The sequence below is a fragment of the Falco peregrinus genome, chromosome 1 (assembly GCF_023634155.1).
Source record: "Falco peregrinus isolate bFalPer1 chromosome 1, bFalPer1.pri, whole genome shotgun sequence".
Lineage (NCBI taxonomy): Eukaryota > Metazoa > Chordata > Aves > Falconiformes > Falconidae > Falco > Falco peregrinus.
This window is the reverse complement of record NC_073721.1, coordinates 23,466,314-23,478,347: the sequence shown is the minus strand read 5'-3', so window position 1 is coordinate 23,478,347 and position 12,034 is coordinate 23,466,314. Positions and strand designations below refer to the sequence as shown.

Sequence of the window (12,034 nt, the reverse complement as noted above, 5' to 3'; positions counted from 1 at the left end):
CGGCGCGATGGAGCGGGGCGCCCCCCCCGGGCCCGGTGGCGGCGCGGAGCGGGCCCCCGGCGGGGCGGCGCTGCGGGGGCAGCCGGCGGGCGGCTGCGGGCCTTGGGAGATGCGCGACCGCCTGGGCACCGGCGGCTTCGGTAACGTCTGCCTCTACCAGCACCAGGTGGGGCGGCGCGGAGCGGAGTGGGGCGGGGAGGGCCGGGCCGGGCCCGGGCGGCTGACGGCGCTGTGTCCTGCAGGACTCGGGCGCCCGGGTAGCCATCAAGTCCTGCCGGCTGGAGCTCAGCGTCAAGAACAAGGACCGCTGGTGCCATGAGATCGACATCATGAAGAAGTGAGTGCGGACGAGTCGGCACGGCCCGGGCAGCCGGGGCACAGCGGCCCTCAACAGCCGGGCTGGGGAGCCGGGGCGTGGGGACAGGCGGGGCCCGGCCCTAAGAACCTGCCGGGGTGAGGGACCGAGGCGGGGGCGGCCCTCAACCGGCCGGAGTGTGGGGACAGGGCAGGGGACAGCCGGGGCCCAGCGGCCCTTAACCAGCCGGAGTGTGGGGACAGGGTTGAGGGACAGGGCAGGGGGACAGTTGGGGCCCAGCGGCCCTCAACCAGCCAGAGTGGGGGGGACAGCAGGGGCCCAGCAGCCCTCAACCAGCTGAGCTGAAGGACCAGGGTGTGGGGACAGCTGGGACCCAATGGCCGTGAACCAGCCAGGCTGAGAGACCAGGGCGTGGTGACAGGGCATGGGGACAGCCAGCCCCCAGACTCTGAACCAGCCAGGGAGAGGATCTGCCCGTCACTTAGCAGCTCTGTGCTGGCCTTATCTGTCATCGCAAGCTATCAAAGTGTTGCTGGTGTGCTGTACTAGCTCATGCCTTGGGTTGGGACCTTGTGACATCCAAAACCCCTGCCCTTCTGTTGCCTGGGCTGTTTGCCCATCCTGAATTCCTCCAGACTCACACCACACAGCGCTTTTGAGTTTTAACGTGGTGACGTGAGAACACCTGCATGTTCTCATACTGTGCAGTGTGTTCATCTTTGGTCTAGCACCTGGAGGGGTCCTAGGAATTGCTTTCTTTCTGTCACACTTCTGCATGTACAGAATAATGTTTCCTAATACTTTCTCATGAGAAAGTATGTACTCTATATTGCCCACCATCCCTCTTTCCATCGTGTCACTTTTGAGGTACCTGAACCGGAGCTGGCCAGGTTTGTCCTTGGGGATGTGAGTAGTAGCTCTGGGTGGTGGGGCCTTGTATGGTCCTTGGGAATTCCTTGGTCCCTTAACCAGGGACCCTGTCCTGAGAATTTCTCCTCCCTTTTGAGAGAGATCCCGGAGCATGAAATGTGCCATCCCACTGGTGGGAGCAGGGATACCACTGAGGGTTGTTCCAAGTTGTCTCCACCAAGGTCTGCAGTGCCTCTGCTGCATAGAGCTTTACCAAGCTCCTACTCTGCCACCTTGTCGCCCTCGCCTGCTCACTGTATGCACTAACATTGGAGACCATTTGCAGGTAACCTGAGTTTGTAGGTCGGGGCTTGGTGATCACTGTTCTTTTTAGCATTTTCACCATATTTGTTTCTTGAATACAAGCACTGAGCGGCACAGCTACAGCTGCTCTTGTGGTGGCTTCCAGAGGCTTTGGAAGGTGCACACAGAAGTAATTTGCCTTCACTTCCTTCTGGATGTGTCAAGAGTAATGTATATTAGAGACAGTCAGGGAGCATCTATTTGAATTCGGTTGCAGAAACTAATCCTTCCCCATGTACGTGGATTTCACCTGCCTGGTTCTACCTTCCTGATACCATTACACAAGTGTTAACAGATTCCTATGAAACCCTGGGGCCAGGGAGAAACTGTCCCCGCATGCAGAAACAGAGACACGTATGTAACAACTTTGCCAGGAGCGTGTAGGAATCCAGAACCTGAGCCTGGATACCCATCATCAAAGTCCTCTACCTTGACTTTGAGACATCGTTTCTTCTCATCACAAGTGTGTGGATTTTATGCATCTGGATACTGGTAGGTACCTGTTGAAGAGTGTACTTCTCAGCAAGGATCCATTTGGGGAACAGAAATTGTACCTGAAACATAAAATGTGGTTGGTTGACAATCTGTTGTCTCGTTCTTCCAAAAGGGGTCAGTTTTCATCGAACTTTCCATGTGCTTAGGTTGAACCATCCCAATGTAGTAAGAGCCTGTGAAGTTCCTGAGGAGATGAACTTCCTGGTTAATGACGTTCCTCTTCTAGCGATGGAATATTGTTCAGGGGGTGACCTCCGGAAGGTAACATCTGCTTTGCTTCACGATATGTAGCAAAATAAGTAGTGTTAATGCTGTTTCTGTAACTGCGGCTGTCTATGAGACCACGTGTGTTCTGTGGTGCTTTTTGAGTACAGGTGTGGGGAAATATATGTAAAGTGGAGAAAAAAAAAAACGTGTGGGAAATGAGGCTTGTGTTTTTGAAACCAGAGGACAGAGAGCAATCCAAGGGCAGATACTCTCTTATCCTGAAGCAGCGTTTCCTTTCGTGGAACTGTTACAGCATTAATGCAACTTCCCGTAGCCTAGATACACCCAGCCTGTTTGGCTTTGCTGCAGTGTGTCTCTTACTTGGTTTTGTTTCACCTCTATCCAGTGTTGTATTGCTCTCAGCACAGGGATGGATCCTTTTAGTACTGGACTGGACTGGGGCCTCCAGGTCTTCAGAGACTTTCCTGCTGAACTGGAAACTGCCCTACTGCAAAGCAGCAACACCCAAGAGTAAAGGAACCTTTCAGCAGCTCCCCAGGCAGCAGCTGCATGGCCCAGTAGAATTTATGCTCTCTTTCCTTTGCAGCTGGCTTCAGGAAGCAGCCATTTGTATAGGGATGAAGAAACAAATCCCTGTTGGCTAATGTTTGCTTAGAAATCACCTCGTTGAAGTGATTGGGAAGTTAATTTCACTGTTGGTTTTGGTACTGCTGTTAAATAGCACTGGATGAGCGCAAGCAGATTCTGAATGCAATAACTGCTTATTTGTGATAGCAGCTAGTGAACTGGTAACTTGCTGAGCCTCATTTTACTTTTTGGGGTTGCTTAAAACAGTAAGGATAATTTTAAGAGACAGTTTTAAGGTTGACAATGAAAGGAAGTGGGTATATATGAAATCAGCATTTGGATGTTGCAGACACATGTAGGTTACCATGTTCTCAGCGATGCTTGGGTGTTGTATTTTTGCAGAAAAAGTTTTGAGACTACTTGAAGGTAGATTGGAAGCCCTGACCAAGAAAGCTCTACTTACAATGCAGTATTTGATCATTTAATTCCTAATGAATCTTTTGATGTTGCATAGATGCTGGGACAATTACGGAAGTAACATGCTTCATTTAATTTGATCACATGTAACACTTTGTTCCTTAAAGAAAAAAAATGCATGTTTTTTTTATTTCTGATCCTGTTCTTTAAATCTTTTCTCTTACACTTGCTTGGTGTTATTTTTGTTTTGCATTGCTGTAAGTTTCTCATTGCACTTGTGTGATCTTCCATAAAGCGTGGAAAAGCATCAGCTTCTGTCTATGGGCCGCGCACATTTTCATGCTTGTGCTCTTTCAGAGAAGGGTGGGCTCTGAGTTTGATTTCTGACTTTGCCCCTCTTGTCCTTTGTTGTTCAGCACATCTACTCAGAAGTTAAGGAGCGAGATGTTGAAGTTTGGCAGCTTCTCTGTAGAGGTGTGACTACTGGTTGTGCCTGAAGTGTGGGAGGCAGGCAAAACCACGAGGATACATCATGGCAGGAGTGGCTGCAGTGCAGAAGTGTACCCTCAGTCTAATCTATAAAAGCCTTCGGTGAAGTAAAAATCAGATCACAACTTGGCTGACTCAGGGCATATGCAGGAAATTGCTGGTTACTTATTGACAGATCATTAAGACTGATTGGGAGAGGTTTTCTTATGGTGCTTCCACTAGACCTTTTGCTAGAGGAGAAAAATTTAGGGCAAGGGAGGAGAGAGATGAAGCACCTTAGAGTGGAGACAGGGCTGACAGTTCAGGTTATGCTCCGTGCTGTGGGTACTCCAGTGATCCACAGGCCAGTGATCTGCTTTTTAGCTCAGGCTTAACTAGGTGGGCAGCCTGAAAGCCAGCATGCTGAAGTGTCAAGCAGCTGCCTCTCATCGTTGGAGGGCAGTCAGGAAGGAGACTGTGTCCCAGGGCAGAGCTAGCCAGCAATCAAGCGCTGAGCTGAAGAAGGTGACTTGTGTGAAATGGGACAGTCTGCAGCCATAGCACCATTATCAGAGTTACCCTTTACTGGTTTTAAGGTGCCTGACCATGAGGTGGGTGGCTGGTATCATGGGTTGGACCCTGCAGGGCTCAGGCAGCATTAATGGAGTGGGGACTGACTACAGGTGACTGCACATTGTTTGGCAGCCACTTGCAGTGGGGGCTGATACCTGGATGTTTGTTTTTTCCATAGCATGGAGTATCACTTGGGTACAGCACACTGAGGAAAACAGGCTGTGTTAGAGTCCATGGCCAGCTTGTGCAAATTAAAGCAGCAATTGCTTTGGGCCAGCTAAGCTGTCTGGGAGCAGTAAATAACTGCAGTGATCGTCTCTTCTGTGACCTACGCTGAATTTAGGCGTTAACCTGTTAGGTTCCCTTCTCATCCTTTTGTCAGCAATGTGTGTTTGAATGCCAAGGGCTTAGATGTACATCCATTCCTTTTGCTTTTTGTCACTCAATTTATTTTCCTCGCTGGAGAGTTGTTCTCCCAAGCAGCAGTCCTGCTTCAGGTATATGGGGTGTTCCCAAACTTCATGAGATGAGGAACAAACTCCAGGAGCCTTGGGATCCCTGTTGCCTACAGCCATATGGCCCTGCCTGTGTCTTTTGCCCATTTGCTTTCTGATGTCTCTTACACTTTTGTGGTATTATTCTAGTAGTCCAAATCTTTTCAACCTTATCTCTGCAGTAAATTTTTATTTTGTCTGAGTTGTTTTCTTTTTCTCCCATGCTCTTGTTTCACAAAACCAACTACGTCATTCAACTGGAGTTATCTTTGAACTGTGCTGTTTTCTGTGTCATGTCCGCAGGGCATGGAAGGAGTTGCTCTTGACTGTCAACAGGGGTCTAAACTGGTTTTGTTTTTGTTTTTTTTTATTTATTTACTGTAGTTGCTGAACAAACCGGAAAACTGCTGCGGACTTAAGGAAAGTCAAATACTTTCTTTGCTTAGTGACATTGGTATGTAGTCTAGTGCCTTTCTTGTGCTTTGGTGTTTTTTGTTGTTGTTTGCTTGGGGGGTTTTTGTGGTTTTTTTTTTGGGGGGGGGGGCTGTTAATTATGTGTAATGGCATGTTGCTTTTTCAGCTGACCCTGAAAAGGGGACTTAGGAGAACAGGGTGTTAAATCAAATCAGGTTTCTATTGCAGAGGAAGGACTTGATATCCCTACTGATCACAGAGACAAGAAGCTTTCACTAATGACCTGTCTGTGGAATGGAATTTGAAAACCTGTGTAGTGGTCAGTTGTATGTAACTATGACCTTAACATTTTATTTTGTTAAGGCCACGTTTTTCCATTCAAACCCCGTTTCAGTACATGACTCTGGGAGTGTCAAACCGTTATGTTATTTGAAGGAATGTAACTTTTACAAGCCAAAAAGCAAAAACCAATGTGACAAGTGCCAAAGTTGCCCTATGGCTTCTCTGTGTAGGTTTTGCTTAGTAGGAGGGAAATTTTGTTTGTTCAGGGTGACACTACAGAGGAGATGACAAACTGGAGTGGAGCTGAGAGCAAGATAGGTAAGAGCATAGCAGAAGAGGAAGCCAACTATGCGAGGGCTAGTCCAGCAATCTTCTGGCTAATGATTTGCTCTCAACTGAGGGTTGATTAGGTAGGCAATCCCAAAATAAGCATGTCTAAATGTTGAGAAGCTTCTTGTTTTGGAAAAGCAATTCTGTTGGTCTGCATTAGAGCTGTGGCTAGTGCAGTGGTGGAGATCATCGTCTCCTTTACTTAGCACTGGTGAGGCTACATCTGGATACAATTGTCCGCATCTGGCCCCAAGTTCCAGAGGGGTGTGGAGATCCTAGCAAGGACCTGCAAAGACAGCACAAGGCCTGGAGCACCTGACCCACCAGGAGATGGGCTTATTGAGTCTGGCCGCAGGGAGGCTGAGGAAGGTCTGAGTGCTACAGAAAAGGGCACTTGTAAAGGTGATGGATAGGACTAAACTGTACTTGATGAGCAGCATAACAAGGGCACCAGCCCTGTGTTGCACAATGGCAACTTGAAGCGCGAGGATGGAGAGGAAATCTCCTTTCCCACTAACACTGCCGTTGGGCTTCGTATGGCCCTAAGAAAGGTCCCAAGGCAGCCTGCAGGGAAGTAGAGTGATGACAAGATGAAAATTAGCCAGACATCAACTTGATTTGCATTACAGAAGGTGTCTGATGTCTGTGGATTTCAGATTCTGCAGTTTGGAAAGGGAGCAGGCAGCAAATCCATACAGGATGGGAGTAGCCCAAGGTGACACCACTGCTCATGGGGAGCAATTTAATTTGATACCTTTGGGTGCCTGCTTTAAAGCCATTTCCCAAGGCTGTAGTAATCTAGGAGAATGATTCTATGACAGACTTGCTGGCATCCAGGAATGTTTCATCAAATATCTCATTTTTCAGACTGTTGAGCTGTAGCTTGCTTGATGCCAAATTCTTGATCACTGAGGAAACTGTAAGAAAATAAAAGATGTGAGACTTGAAACTGGCCTTCCTTTAGAAAGTACCTGGCTTCTTGGACACCATTGGAGGGACAAGTCATCTGTTTGAGCACGATGCCTACTGATGGTTTCTTTAGCAATTAGGCTTTCCAGTAGAGCTCCTTGGTTTTTTAGTTCTCTTACAGATAACATGTCTGTACTTGTAGGAATGAAGCTAGTTTTGGCAGGAGAAAGCATTTTGGATGTATTGGCCTGGGCTTCTGTCTTTCAGTGCTCAGAGGGCTCAGCTGAGTTCCTGAAATCAAGCACAACCCTGTATTCCTTCCTCCTTATTCCCCTTCCACGTGCAGAATGGGGTCTATTGTCTTCATAATGAGTTAAATGTCTCTGGCATGTCTTTGGCAAAGAGTTGAAACTGCAGTGGAGAAGAAATGCAAGTTAAAGCTGGTAAATGTGTAATGATAAAGCAGTGAAGGTTGAAGACTTTCTCCCAGATGGGAGAAAGTGTTTGAACTGTGGACAAGGCATGTTGGTTGAATATTTCTCTTAAAATAATGAATTTATATAGTCACGGCTGGTTAGAAGCAGGCTTTACACGATGTGCAGTCAGAATATCTTTTGCATAGGAAAATTTAAAATACTCCCATGGTGGAGATGAGAAAATACAATACCTGCCTTGGGCCTTTCATGGGACCTTTTCTTTTATTTCCACTTGACCATCTCCCAAGATTGAAACACCATTACTTTGAAAGAAAAAAACTAAAAACCAAACTTCAGATTTTGTGGGTGGTCTTTTGCTTTTTGGCTGTGTCCTGTGGCAGACACTTGGTAATCTTTTATTTAGCAGCCAGTGTTGTTATTTGGGTGGATCGGTAGTGAATTTTCCCTTTCCTGCAGGCAGGATTTCTCTTGTTTTCATTTTTGTTAGTGGCTCTGCAGTCCCCTCAAGGCAGTTCAAGTGTGGACTGTTGCCACAAGGCAAAGTCCTGCTCTTTGGCTTTTCTTGGGGCGTGCTCCTCTCCCCTCCCCTGTTGCAGTCACTCCCATACCCAGGCAAGGAGCAGGTTCTGGAAACCAGACTGGCTAAAACCTGATTATTTGTTTCTTAGCAGTTTCCAGCTGGATTGGTCCCAGGATCAAGCTGATCATGTGGTGCCATAAATACTTGCGCCGCCATGGAAATTACTTCTGGGAAAGGAGGGTTTGGGACCCTGTGTTCCTTCTGGGGACAGCCCTCACATAGGCTGGCTTAAAGAAATCATGGAATTTCACTTTCAGTGGTGGGGATGACAGAAGTGGTGCTACTTTGAGCACATCAGTCCCTCATCAGCAGAGGGGAAGCCTTGAGCCCCTAAGTTCAGTGTTGTTAATACTTACTGGGGCATTGCTGGTGGCATCTCAGTCAGCTGCTCCATGCAGTGTTAACCAGAAACTGCCCAGCAGTCGTTTTTTAGCTCCAGCAGTGCTTCTGCTTCGTTGCAGCTTCACTGATGGGGTGGTTTGCGATGTGGTGCTTTGGCAGTAGTGGCAGTTTACTAGAAGCTTTGTAAGCCACTATTTGGCAGTAGTTTTAGGTCAAAGGGAAACAGCTTGTTTCATTTGCTTAATTTCAGTGCTTTCTTTCATCAGCATCTTGCATAACGTGTTCACATATATAAATAGCTCCTTTTGTTACCTTGTGTTAATTTACCAAGATCTTAGGCTAGAGGACACGCAGGGCTGTTTCAGGCTGCCTGCACATTTTGGAGACCTGTTTTGCTTGTCTGCATGCTGTGGTTCATTTTGTAACTACAGTTTGAGAGGAATTCAGCAGCTTCTCTTGTAAGGGCAAGACATGTGACCTGCAGTTATGCCATGAGATCTGAACTCTGTAGCAATCTCCATTTCTGCAGAGCAGAGGAACAGAGCTAATTCAGTCCTACAATAAATATCATGAATCTGTTGAGTCAATAGTTCTTAATGGTGCTTTAAACTGAAGATTTATTGATGTCAACCCCAAAGTTAGGGATGTTAGATTTTTATCAGATGTATCTTTAATCAGTGTGAGTTTATTTTATATTAAATCAAACACATGTCTTTCAGGGTCTGGTATCCAGTATTTGCATGAAAACAGAATTATACACAGAGATTTAAAGCCTGAAAATATTGTTCTTCAAGATGAAGGTGGAAAGGTAAGCCAGGGGGCCTCTGTCAGTAGTGTTTCCACTGCCACTTCTGGAAGTTGTCAGCAGCTTGGTCTGATCTGAGAGAAACAATGGAGAACAAGTAGTTCATGTCATTGAACTGGGCTGAAAACTCAACTGTGAATTTAGTAAAAGTTTATGTTGTCTTGAAGCCACAAACTCGGTTTTGCTTATTATTAAATCCTTGTCATTAAAACCAAATGACTTTGGCTTCCATTCAGGATCCCTGCCTGCAACAGAATATGAATAATTAAGAGATTGTAGTGTGTCCCTGTGTGTGTGGCTTTGAGGGCTGCATGTAAAATCAAGCCAAGTTCAAAGAATCGACCTAATGGATTTCTTAGTGAAAATTGCTTTCTTTATTGTTACTCTTTAAACAAATTACTTTCAACTCACAGTTAAAAAGCTAGCTACTCTGTTTGGCCAAGCTGTAACTGGCAAGCTACTTTATTTAAAATCCAGTCTTGAGTTGAGACAGGTGGACAGCGCCAACTTACGTGTTGAAACAGCAAGCCTTAACACTGTGTCACATGCAGAAGCTTTGCTGTGGACTTTCTCCGGAACTTCCATTCTGGCTTTCCTCTTGAGTGTATGCTGTGGATGTAACTGCACAGTTTTTGGGTTGTTTGGTGAGTGTGTTTTTCTGAATTTGCTCTTCTGATTAATTATTTAAACTGTTTACAGATTGTTCACAAAATAATAGACCTGGGATATGCAAAGGATCTGGATCAAGGAAGTTTGTGCACTTCATTTGTTGGAACATTACAATATTTGGTAAGACTGGGGTTTTTTTCATTTATACAAGTGATGTGGTATTGCCACATTTTATAGAATCACAGAAGTGTGTGTCAGAAGGAACCGGCAGAGATCCCTTCTTCAGCCTCCTGCTCATAGCAGGACTGTCACCAGCACTAGGTCAGGGCAGCTGTGGCTTGGCCCAGCCAAGCCCTGAAACATCCAAAAATGGAGCTCCCACATTTTCCTGGAGACCTGTCCCAAGGGTTTTCTCTCTGCAGGGGAAGAAGTGTTTCCTCATGTCCAACCTGAACCTCACAGATGGTGATCTGGGGCTGTTGCCCCTCACTGTATCACCTGTCACTTCCAAGATGAGTTTGGCCCCGTCCATCTCCTCTATGCCTTCCTGTGCCACGGCTGGGAGCTGCTCTCAGCCTGCCCCCAGCTCTGGCCTCCCCACAGCCAGACAGCAAGCCCAGCTCCCTCCCATTCCTCATGGATTGGGCGCTCTAGGCCCTGACCCACTGGGCAGTGTAAGCGGGGCCACATCAGCGTCCCCATGCTGCCCTGGAATTGGGGCCATGCCTAGACACAGCTTTGTCTCTGCAGAAATGCAAGTAAATAGATGACCTGAAATACTACTTTCAAAGTGTCTTTTTATGATCCTTTTTAGGCTCCAGAACTCTTTGAGAATAAATCCTACTCAGTTACTGTTGATTACTGGAGCTTTGGAACGATGGTGTTTGAATGCATTGCAGGATTTAGACCTTTCTTACATAATCTACAGCCGTTTACCTGGTAAGACACTTTACTCTGCAGGATGTGATGCCAGGCAATAGGAATGACAGCTGCTGTGTGTGGTGAGGTGACAGTGTGGATATTTTTATATTTCCACTTCTTACTTTGCAATACCAGGAGTATACATAAGCTTGGATTTTAAAAGGGTGGTCCTACAACAGGAGAAAATAGGAATCTTGCTTTTCTGTTAGCATTGAAATAATAACAGGAGAAAAGGTAAATCTGAGGTTTTATGCAAGTGTTAGCTTAAAAAATTCTTACATGTTAACAAAAAATAATTTTAACCATGTTGCAATGGTTTCCCTTTTAATTGCTAAGCTTTGGGAGTTCATTATTTAAATAGTTCAGTACTTTTTGCATTTATTCCAGCATGGAAAACTTGATTTCCTAATGTAAGTAGGAGAAGACTAATGCATGAATGAGATTAGAAACAGCTCTTCCCTATCCATAAAAGAAGGAAGAGAACAGCACAGGCCATACACATACAGCTTCAGTTCCAGTTGGGGCTGACTGTGACACAGAGCAGGCTGGCAGCCTCCCGGAGCAAGAGGCATGCAGCTGCCTCACAGCTGACTGATGGCTGTAAACTTGCCCCAGGAAATCCTGCTGCTCTGAAGCAGATGAGCTCTAGGCAAGGTTCAGACCAGTGGTGAAGTGAGGAAACCGAGACAGTTGCTGGTGATGCTTTCCTTGGATCCAAGAGCCTGCAGTGTTTTTAACACTTATTAGGTGCTTCACTCAGATCAAGGTAAGGGCAGTGGTTTTGCCAGATGACTCTTGCAAATCTTATCTGCCTCAGTGTGTGGAGGCTGATTTTGTTGGTGCAGGCTTGCTGTGTGGGCAGTGAATTGTTACCTGTTGACTCTCTTGTTTGATGGCTGTCCAGACCTCCTTCCAAGCAGATGCAAAAATGTTTCCAAAGACAGTTAATTTCAAGGGCTTCCCTCTTCCACTTGGAGATATTCTGGATCTGTTGTTTGAAAATGTCTTTGTCCTGAAAGAAGAGCTTCTTTTCTAAAGCTACTAGACTCTGGTGCTTTTTGCTGCTGCCATATTCAATTGGCCCTTTACAGAAGTAACATTGTCAGTATATCCACAAAGGATTTTATTTTCTAGGCATGAAAAAATCAAGAAGAAGGATCCAAAGCACATCTTTGCTTCTGAAGAGATGAATGGGGAGGTTCGCTTTAGTACCCATTTGCCACAGCCTCACAGCCTCTGTGGGTAAGTGTGTCCTTGTGGCAATGTGTGATAATTTTTGGCTTGTCTTTTAAACTGAGGGCTTGTCCTCTTTTATCCCAAGCACTGTGGGGTCCTCCTTCTTTCTCCTAAGGAGTGTTTCAAGCTCCTGGCAAGCCACTGTTTGCTGTTAAGGAATAGCCCATAGCCACATGACTTTTGGTTTTTTTTGATACTTTGGACTGTCCCTATAGTTTGTGGGATGATGACAGTTCACCTTGCAGTGTGAACTCTGCAACTGCTTTCCACCCGTTATCACAAGGCCACTGAGTAACATCTACCTGATAACTTGATGGTACTGAATCTCATAAACCAAGGGCTTGAGTTAGCTGCTCCATGAAAGCAGAAGTTTCTAGTACTTGTGTTGTGGAAAAACCT

General features: G+C 46.2%; 1 protein-coding gene across 4 annotated transcripts in view; it reads left to right on the top strand.

Annotated features, from left to right (window-relative positions):
• The first annotated feature begins 7 nt into the window (after positions 1-7).
• The window catches only part of CHUK (component of inhibitor of nuclear factor kappa B kinase complex), a 31,599-nt gene continuing 19,572 nt past the window's right edge, over positions 8-12,034 (top strand). Inside the window, exons 1-8 of one of the 4 annotated variants that reach the window (XM_055810360.1) lie at positions 8-166; positions 243-337; positions 2,170-2,284; positions 5,155-5,224; positions 8,784-8,872; positions 9,569-9,658; positions 10,293-10,417; positions 11,534-11,641. In XM_055810360.1, coding sequence (XP_055666335.1) covers positions 8-166; positions 243-337; positions 2,170-2,284; positions 5,155-5,224; positions 8,784-8,872; positions 9,569-9,658; positions 10,293-10,417; positions 11,534-11,641 — 851 coding nt within the window. Of the gene's footprint in view, positions 167-242; positions 338-400; positions 2,021-2,135; positions 2,285-5,154; positions 5,225-8,783; positions 8,873-9,568; positions 9,659-10,292; positions 10,418-11,533; positions 11,642-12,034 lie in introns of those variants that run through there. The other 3 variants (XM_055810370.1, XM_055810379.1, XM_055810389.1) reach the window with 3 other exon arrangements.